Below are 9,999 nucleotides of genomic sequence, written 5' to 3'. Positions count from 1 at the left end.
CTGAGTTTGGCTTAGGACCACTCAGAGGGAGGAATAATGAGAGGGTTTGAGTAGAGTTCCAGATGTCCTGGAGATGGAGCCAGATTAATCATGAGAGGAGGAAGAACCAACTATTGGAGAGGAATGAAGAGGTCGAAACGATAAAGATCTCAGAGAGAAGCCCCAGTACAGGGGATTCTTTGGGGAGCAGGCAGGACAGAACTTTTCTGATAAACGAAAATGTTAACATTTGGAAGGAGGTTAGGTTAATGGTCAGGGACTAAGTGGGGCCGAAGTTCCTGTGTGAGATGGGTAGGCATTTTAATGCACAGGATGTATCCTGGGCTAGGAGCCAGGAGATCTGGAGACTAGGAATGACTGCCGTAACTTGCTGGTTAACCTTTGCCGAGTCGTTTACCCTCTTTGAGCTCAGTGTTCCCGTTTGTAAAATCGAACAAAGTGCATTCCTTTTTTCAGCCCCCTAGAATTATAGCGGTAAGGGAATAAAATGGAAAGCAATTAAAGTGCTTTGGAAAGTTAAAAGTGCTGCGCCAAGATAAAGCATTTAATTGACCACCCTCTTCAGAAGAGTAGAAATGGGGTAGTAGTCACCATTTGCAGGTCCTTCTCTTCCTCCCGGCGGCCTGGGGGCGCCCGCTCCCAGCGACTCTCTATCCCACAGGTCCTCTCTATGGTTTTCCCTCCCGGACTGTGAAGGCGGGAGGGAGAAGTTAGCACAGCCTTTTCCGCTAGACGCCCCCACTCTAGCCTACAGTCTCGCTGCCCTGAGCCTCCCGTGCCGGCCGGCCGGCCGGGAGGACTGGTGGGCGCTCGGGGGGCGCGCAAGGGGCGGGGGGAGTTCCGGTTCCGGTTCTTTGTGAAGCTGCAGCAGCGGCTCCGGGGAAGATGGCGGCCCGGGCGGGTTTCCAGTCTGTGGCTCCAAGCAGTGGTGCCGGAGCCACAGGAGGGGCTGGCGCGGCGGCCGCCTTGGGCCCGGGCGGGACTCCGGGCCCCCCGGTGCGAATGGGCCCGGCGCCGGGTCAAGGGCTGTACCGCTCCCCGATGCCTGGAGCGGCCTATCCGGTGAGTGGAGCAGGAGGAGGGGCGCGCGGGCCGGGGGCGGGGCCGAGCAGGGTCCTGGGAGTGACAAGTGTGCAGGGAGAAGTAGGAGGGACTCCCCTGGGAGAGATTCAGGCCCTAGGTGGGGGTGGGGTTTGGTACGGTAGTTCAGAGGAAAGGAGGGGAAGCAGTTAGCATCCTCACCTGCGTCTAGGGACATTGTTTTTGTGAGAAGTGAGGGTATGAGCCCGATGTGGCTGGCTCAAGTGGGGCAAGAGAGTGGGCATAAAAGGTTTGGCGTGCAAAGGAGTTTGAGCAGCCCTAGTACCCAGAGGAAGACAGAAGATGTCTGGCAGATCGGGGTCAGCTTCTACAGAAATAGGAGCTGGCAGAATGTGTCAGATCCAAAATAGCTTTGGGCTCATATTCTATGGAACCATGCATGACTGGATGAAACGCTAGTCTCCTGTATTTCAGAAAGATAGATCTTTCCTCCACCCCATGCCACAGCCCTGTCTCATTCAAAGAACTCAGGCACATACCTCCCTCCTCCTTTTCTTTTGTTGGTGGAGTTAACTAGAGACCATGATATCTCTGGACCTTTTCCCCTCTGTAGAGACCAGGTATGCTGCCAGGCAGCCGAATGACACCTCAGGGACCTTCCATGGGACCCCCTGGCTATGGGGGGAACCCTTCAGTTCGACCTGGCCTGGCCCAGTCAGGGATGGATCAGTCCCGCAAGAGACCTGCACCTCAGCAGATCCAGCAGGTTCAGCAACAGGCAGTCCAAAACCGAAACCACAAGTAAGAGGACGCTGGGGCAGAAGGAGGGAGGGGATTACCATGAACCTAGAGGTGGTGGTGCTGGGGAACTCAGTTTGAGAATACCTCATGCTTCTTGAAGAGGGGATTTACATTATTTGAGAGAGGCTTTGCAGCCCCTCTACTTTTTATAAGTGGAGGTGCTGACAGCTTGTTTTCCTGTTCTGACTAGTGCCATCCCAAGCTAATGACAATATTTATTCTAAACAGTGCAAAGAAAAAGAAGATGGCTGACAAAATTCTACCTCAAAGGGTGAGTCTAGGCTGTAGGTCTTCCTGAGGGTGTGATGTGTTTGAGATGAGAGATAGTCAGCTTTTGATCCCAATTATATCATTCTGTTTCTAAGATTCGTGAACTGGTACCAGAATCTCAGGCCTATATGGATCTCTTGGCTTTTGAAAGGAAGCTGGACCAGACTATCATGAGGAAACGACTAGATATCCAGGAGGCCTTGAAACGTCCCATCAAGGTAATGCAGGAGATTGCTAGGCACAGAGCCAAAAGAGAGGACTCAGGAACCTTTAGTAGGCTTAGGATGAGAAATTAAAGGCACAGCACAGCTCTCCTTGGCATTTAAATTGCATCTCTCCCTTCCGCCTACAAACTGAGAATTACATTAGGAGCATAAGAACAAAACAGCAAGGGGGAGGAGCTTTTTAGTGCCTTTTGCACCAGAAATAGCCGCTGTTTTTGCTCTAACTGCTCTGCTGCCTTTGGAACCTGGCGCCCTACATGGCTTTGTCCACCTGGTATCCCAGTGTGTGTACTCAGACGAGTGGCCTCTACTCTGTTCACCCACCCTAGGAACTGGGTAGTAAGCCAGTCTGTTAGGAGTAATTTTAGGGCTTGGGGAGACTTTTGTCTTCAGCATCAAACCCCTGAAGCCCAACAATTAATCCTATTTCTGCCTTCCTCAGCAAAAACGAAAGCTGCGAATTTTCATTTCTAACACTTTCAATCCGGCCAAATCAGATGCTGAAGATGGGGAAGGGACGGTGGCTTCCTGGGAGCTTCGGGTAGAAGGACGGCTTCTGGAGGATGTGAGTTCAGAGTCCACCGTGGTCAGTGTCAAGGGTGGGAGCCATTGGGAACAGGCAGTGTTGTCTGGTCGGCAGGATGTCTGTCTGGTGCTTCCAGCTCCTGTTGGGAGCAGCAGGGAGAGGGATGCTCTGTTCTCTGCACTGGAAGACAATGGTTCTTTGTTTCTGGCTCCCACAGTTTTGGCCCTCACTGTGGTATCATATTGAGAACCTACTGTCTAAGAATCTGATTTGTTGTTTACCTTCTTCCTAGTGCTCTGTTGGCCATTTTATTTATTAGAATCTATAGATTAGTTGGATCTTTAAAAAAAAAAAAGAAACATATGAAGTTTACACTTGGCATTTGAAGCCATAATTTTCCTCTAAGTCCTTGATTCCTATTAAGGCGTATTCCTCCCAGCTTTCACTGAAGATGCCTCACAATTTAAGTGAGATGGAGTTCTCTGACAGGCTCTCCATTACTTCATGAGGAACACCAAGCTGACAAGTGACGATCCCCCAACTTCTTGCTTTAGGAACTCCTTGGGGAAGCTCACCTTTCTCTCATTCCCTTGTATTCTCTGGCTGTCTCTATATTTTTAGCTGCAAGCTAATTTGAATGCTTTTTCCCCCCTTTTTTTTTCTTCCGGATAACTAGGGCTAGCTCTGTATCAGAGCTGCCTTGTCTATATAGGTCCAGTCCGTCTGCTGATGTTGTCATTCTGTCCAAATAAAGCTGTTTTTGTTCTGGCTGCCTACTGGCTGTGATTAATTTCCTCTCTTAGAGTCAGGCTTTTCTCTTTTCACACTTGCTTTGTTGTTATATGCAATGGTTTGGCTTAACTTGACTCATTTTCCAGTGGGAAATGAGATAAGTCAATAAACTTGTGCATATTATAGGCTGTTTCTCCAGGATTCTATTTCTACTATGACTCATTTAATACCTTGCCTTTTCCTAAGAAATATTTAAATTCTTTCTGAATGTTTTCTTATTGTTGTGTGTTCTTTTTCTATGAAACTCTGTCTTGGGAACTTTTTTGTAGTCTTTTCTAACAGGAGCGCTCTCTTTTCCTCTAGTCAGCTTTGTCCAAATATGATGCTACCAAACAAAAGAGGAAGTTCTCTTCTTTTTTTAAGTCCTTGGTGATTGAACTGGACAAAGACCTGTATGGGCCAGACAACCATCTGGTAGAAGTAAGTAGCTCTGCTTCCTAGGATTTTAACTCTGACGGCAGGACAGTGTACTTTTATTTTCTAGGGAGTGGTAAGGTACATACATTAAAGGGTTACTCGTGTCCTAGTGGTAAGAAACCACACTGCAATTGCAAAGGAATGCAGTTCAAACCCACCAGCTGCTGCATGGGAGGAGATAGTCTTCTTCCATGCAGTTTACTGCCTTCACAAATCACCTAGAGGGTCAGCTATGGATCAGTTCTGATTTGATGGCACACAGCAGCAACAGCAGGTGTCTAGAGTACCACCATTGCAGTTTCTCTGTTGACCTCCAGGGGGCATTAGCTGAATTCAGCTGCTGGCCCCAAGAGCACCTGCTATTTCACTTGTCCCATTTTAAAAAATATTACCACCTTGGTTGCACAGAAACTTCCTTTTTCTCTCCCTACTTTCAGGGTGAAATTCTAATGGAGGCCTCTTGTACATTCAAGGCCATTTCTACATCTTGCTTGTTAGTAATGGGAAGAGGCTGTTAGTCATACACCTTTCCTACTTTATCCTGGTAGCAATTGCGATAGTTAAAGAAGTCAAGTAGTAGAATAGTTGTACTTGTCAGTGTTCCTATTGGTCCTTATTCCATTTATATTCCAAATAATCTCTAAAAATCTTTTGTTGTGCCTAACAGCATAATGTTACAACAACCATATTAATGACAGTATTCACTTTGCAGAAGAGCATGATAGTATCTTAGTCAGAACTAGAATGAGACAGTTCAAAACTCCAAGTAAACGTAAGCTGCTCCTTTCTTTGCCAGGGTAGCCACAGCCTCTTACTCTCACTCACTAAGATACCTGAGAAGGTCTTTGCCATCTACTAAGGTAAATAAGTTATGGAATTAGTAGCAATTTGCAGATATCTTTAAATTTTATAGTAATAGAGCATTGTTGTTGTTGTTGTTGTTGTTGTTGTTATGTGCCATCGAGTTGCTTGCAACTCATAGCGACCCTATGTACAACAGCCCTAAACTCTGCTCTGTCCTGTGCCAATCGCACTCTCTCTGACACTCCCATCCCAATTATCCCAGTCACTGAATCAACCCACCTCATAGAGGGCCTTCCTCTCCTGCGCTGTCCCTCCACCCTCCCAAGCATGATGTCCTTCTCCAAGGACTGGTCTCTCCTCACAACATGTCCAAAATATGTTAGACGGAGCCTCAGAATCCTTGCCTCCAAGGAGCAGCCCGGTTTAACCCTTTCCAGGACAAATCTTTTTGTTTTCCTAGCAGTCCATGGTATTCTCAATACTCTTCTCCAGCACCACAGCTCAAAGGCATCAATTCTCCTTCTGTCCTCCTTGGTCATTGTCCAACTTTCTGATCATAATGGGTAATAATGTGGACTATTGATGCTGACACATTAGAGATCAAATTATAGCTCTACCATTTATTGTTTGTTTGACCTTAGGCAAATTATATCACTCTTCTAAAATTTGGTTTTCTTACCAATAAAATAGGCATTGTGACTGTCTCAGACGAATGTAAGAATTGAATGAGGTAATCTAGGTATATGGTTTAGGACCATTTATCATTTGCACATAGCAAATAGTAAGTAACAGCTATGTTACTATATACATTCATATTATCCACTTTGCAGATAGTTATCACTGGTAAATTAGGCTAATTTAAATGAGACCCTGAACAGGCAGAATTAAAAGGTTAATCTTTTACACATAGACATTAATCCCAAAGCCATATGTAATTTGAAAGAAACTAAAAATACCTCAAATGCTGCTCTTCAGTAGCCTCAGTGATCAAAAACTGAGTGTTCTGTCATGACAGCAGCTCTTCCCTCTCACCCCAGCTCTCCTTTGTGAGAGCACCCCCTGACATCTTCCTCTCTGTAGTGGCACAGGACCGCCACTACCCAGGAGACGGATGGCTTCCAGGTGAAGCGGCCAGGAGACGTGAATGTACGGTGTACTGTCCTGCTGATGCTGGATTACCAGGTACTGTGTGGTAGGGAGAGGTGTCCTGATACCACAGTTACATTCCATTGAAGATTTTTAAGTCTGTTGTGAATAATTTCCCATTATTCTTTTCAAGTTCCCTAAGTATAGGGAGAGATTTTCAGTCATCTGTATTCCTCCTAGTATTTTCCTGACCAAGTGAAAGTACTACATTAATGTTTATCTCTTTTCTTTGGTTCCCCACAGCCTCCCCAGTTTAAATTAGACCCTCGCCTAGCTCGGCTCCTGGGTATTCACACCCAGACCCGTCCAGTGATCATCCAAGCACTATGGCAATATATTAAGACACATAAGCTCCAGGATCCTCATGAGCGAGAGTTTGTCATTTGTGACAAGTACCTACAACAGGTAAACAAGTGACCCTTTTACTAGAACCCAGTGGAATATTAGTGATGGTCAAGATGCTGGCTTTTAGCTGCTTCTCTTCTTTCCCACAGATCTTTGAGTCTCAGCGTATGAAGTTTTCAGAGATCCCCCAAAGGCTTCATGCCTTGCTTATGCCACCAGAACCCATTATCATTAATCATGTCATCAGGTAAGCATGCTTACAGGAAGCCAGTGCTGTGCTGAATCTGGCTTTAATATCTGTGAGAACCAGCTGTCAAATTTTTAGATATTTTGCAATTTATTAACTAGCCATTGTTTAAATTATATATTTTTACCATAAAAACAAAGCCAATATATATCTGAAATTTGTCACTTCCTATTTTATTACATATTAACTGTGCTCTTGAATGTATTGGTATCTATTGTGTCTGTATTCAGAAACTGGGGAACAAGGCATCTCCTGGCAGTGAAGGGCATGATTTCCTCTTCAGAGCACCGTGTTGCTGCTCTCTGTCTGCTTTCTATTAGTCCATATTAATACTTGCACCTAAAGGTCTTTCTTTTTTAAAAAAAAAATTGAAATTTTAATGAAAGTTTATAGAGACTTTGGATTTCTTTTTTTTCTTTTTTCTTTTTTTTTTTTTATTGGAGTTACTACTGTTAAGCACAGTTAACTGTCCTGGTTTTTCTTTGAGTTTCTGCACATGCTATCAAATCAGATCTGACTGGTACAGGAGGAGATTATTCCTCCTTCCCCGGCAGAGCATCTGGTGGATTCGAACCATGAGCCTCTGGGATTGTAGTTGCAGCTCCTTGCCACTAGCCCACCAGAGCTCTCCTGAGACTTTGAATTTCCATTCATTCATTGTTGCACATTTTCCTCCCTGCTCACTCCTTCCCCCACTTGGTTTTTCTCTTTGAAAAGTAAAAAAAAAGAAAATGCTTTCATTATTATACAATACCTACCACCACTCCAGTCCACTCCACCATGATGCAGCTCTCATTCTGGATTCTTGTCATGAAAATAATACCTAATCATATATTCCTTTCAAACAGTTCTCTCCCTTATCTATTTCAGTACAGTATATATTATTTATCCCTTCTTTTCTTAGTTTACTCCCAACCCCGATGTCGGTCCTGTTTTACAATAGTGGAATTCTGCAACATTTGTCCCCTTGTGATTGAGATATACACTTAGTATCATGTCCTCCAGGGTCACCCATTTTTAATAATATTTCCTGAATTCCTTGTTTTTCAATGCAGCATAGTATTCCATTGTGTGAATATACCACAGCTTCTCTGTTTGTTGGTGGGCATTTGGGTTGTTTCCAACTCTTTGCTATTGTGAACAAAGCTGCAGTAAACATGTGTGTGCATATGTCTGCTTAGGTGTCAGTTCTGGTTTCTTTAGGGTTTATTCCCTGTAGTGAAATTGCTGGGTCAAATGGTATTTCTGTTTCTAACTTTTTGAGAAAGCACCATACAGCCTTCCATAATGGTTGCACCATTTTACACTCCCACCAACAGTGAATAAGGGTTCCAGTTTCTCCACAACCTCGCTAGCATTTGTTGTTTTCAAGGTCTTTCTTTAGATCCTAAGCCTTCACTTACTTGATAGTTAATTCCTAAAGCCTATAAACTGGGTCATTAAAAGTTGGGCTGTCCTGTATCCCGTGCTTAAAAGTTAGACCACTATTTATTATGCTCTGTGTTTTAATTTCCTAACTCTCAAAAGTTCTTTCATGCACATTTGTAGTCAAACTCCCTCCTCTTCATCCCTGAACCATTTTTTGAGCCTATGTAACTAGCTTTTAGGGGACAAGCCTTTTACCAGGCCCCTTTGGTTTGTTCCCTAGTGTTGACCCTAATGATCAGAAAAAGACAGCTTGTTATGACATTGATGTGGAAGTGGATGATACCCTGAAGACTCAGATGAATTCCTTTCTGCTGTCTACTGCCAGCCAGCAGGAGATTGCTACTCTGGACAACAAGGTAGGAGCCTCTGTCCTGCATAGTTTGGGTACCTCCTGCTTTCTTTCTTTTTTTTTATTATTTTTTATTATTTTGTGTGCGTGTACCGTCAAATCAGATCTGACTGGTACAGGAGGATATTGCGCCTCCTTCTCCGGCAGAGCATCTGGTGGATTCGAACCGTGTTTCTCTGGGATTGCAGTGCAGCTTCTTGCCACTAGGCCACCAGAGCTCCCCACCTCCTGCTTTCTGATACCACTTACTCCTTTAAAATATTTTGATTCCCAGTATTTGTCAGCCTCTGTGCTTGCTCTTTTTTTTTTTTTCTGTGCTTGCTCTTGACACAAGAGTTCTGATAACCTTTGAGCCTCATTTCTTGTTTCTGTGAAATAAACTGTGTAATACCTATTTTTATAAGGTTGATAGGAACATCAAATGAGATAGTTTGTTAAGCACATGGCATGGTGGCTCATGAAAACAATAGTGGTAAATACTGCTGCTGTTATTATTAATATCAATAAACATAGCTCCTGCAAGTAAGCTACATGTGCTCTGGCAACACAAAGAAAACTTTGTAGAAGAGTTAATGCCTTAACTAAACAAAAGAGGGAAAGATAGTGGTGTTTGGAAGAACACTAAAGAGGACATTTCAGAAAGAAGGAACAGTTTGTGTAAAAGCCCTTCGATATGAGACACTGGCATTTTCAAGAAACTCAAGCTGTTCAGTGTGCTAGGTATAGTACAGGGTTGTCAGGATGGGAACTTTCAAGATAGGAAACTGGATAGGGAAGCAGGAGCCAAATCATGAAGCTTTTATACAGGGAATATACGTTAATAATTAATCTTGAAGACCAAGGGAGCTTATTGCAAGATCTTCATCAGTAGAAGGGCTTGATTCCATTTGCATTTAGAATGATTTTTGGTAGAAAGAAAAGAATGACTTGACTGATCTGATGGCAGGAACCCCAGGTTAGGAGGCTGGAACAAGTAATGCATGTGAGGGTTGTTGAGGGCCTAAATTTAAAAATGAAATAAGTAGAGAGCTTTGGTAAATATCAAAGTTGAATTGAAAGAACTTGGCTACTGTTTGGATGGGTGAGGGAGAAGGAGGCATTTTATTTTTTTTAAATAAATTTTTTTTTAATAGTGATGTTTAAAAAAAGTTTATAGACAAGTTTTCATTCATTCATTGTTGCACATTTCTCCCGTCCCATTACCCGGTTCACTTTCTTTTTTAAAAAATATTTATTCCTGCTACCCAACTACCTCCCTCCCTCCCCCCTCCCAGTCCTATATGCATTGTACCACTTATTGTGGGCTATTGTCAGAAGGAGGCATTTTAATGATGCCCAGGTTTCTAGTTTGAGTGGGTGGTGGTATTCATTTGCCTAGAGAGCAGAGGAAGAGGGTGAAAGGTGATGAGTTTAGTTTTGGATACATTGAGTTCAGAAAGCAGTTGTATTAGTATTTAGAAAATATGTTGTAGACTGCCCGCTAGCTTCTGAGTGGTAGTGAAAAACAAGTAGGTGAGATTGCCAGAAAGAATACTTAGAATGAGAACAGAAGAGAGCTGAGAACAAGAGAGTGCTTTGGGACTCTTCTTTTTTTTTTTTCTATAATTAT

At 43.7% G+C, this 9,999-nt stretch overlaps 1 protein-coding gene across 2 annotated transcripts in view; it reads left to right on the top strand.

Annotated features, from left to right (window-relative positions):
* Window positions 1-712: 712 nt before the first annotated feature.
* Window positions 713-9,999, top strand: part of SMARCD1 (SWI/SNF related, matrix associated, actin dependent regulator of chromatin, subfamily d, member 1) — a 12,720-nt gene continuing 3,433 nt past the window's right edge. For both annotated transcript variants that reach the window (XM_006900246.1, XM_006900245.1), the window contains exons 1-10: window positions 713-1,062; window positions 1,655-1,842; window positions 2,071-2,113; window positions 2,208-2,330; window positions 2,779-2,901; window positions 3,958-4,074; window positions 5,956-6,057; window positions 6,265-6,426; window positions 6,516-6,613; window positions 8,262-8,397. In XM_006900246.1, the coding sequence (XP_006900308.1) occupies window positions 886-1,062; window positions 1,655-1,842; window positions 2,071-2,113; window positions 2,208-2,330; window positions 2,779-2,901; window positions 3,958-4,074; window positions 5,956-6,057; window positions 6,265-6,426; window positions 6,516-6,613; window positions 8,262-8,397 (1,269 nt within the window). In that variant the 5' untranslated portion in view covers window positions 713-885. The remainder of the gene's footprint in view (window positions 1,063-1,654; window positions 1,843-2,070; window positions 2,114-2,207; window positions 2,331-2,778; window positions 2,902-3,957; window positions 4,075-5,955; window positions 6,058-6,264; window positions 6,427-6,515; window positions 6,614-8,261; window positions 8,398-9,999) is intronic.

The sequence above is a fragment of the Elephantulus edwardii genome, unplaced genomic scaffold (assembly GCF_000299155.1).
Source record: "Elephantulus edwardii isolate Elephantulus edwardi_28Jun2011 unplaced genomic scaffold, EleEdw1.0 scaffold00278, whole genome shotgun sequence".
Lineage (NCBI taxonomy): Eukaryota > Metazoa > Chordata > Mammalia > Macroscelidea > Macroscelididae > Elephantulus > Elephantulus edwardii.
This window is presented reverse-complemented; position numbering and strand designations above follow the sequence as displayed.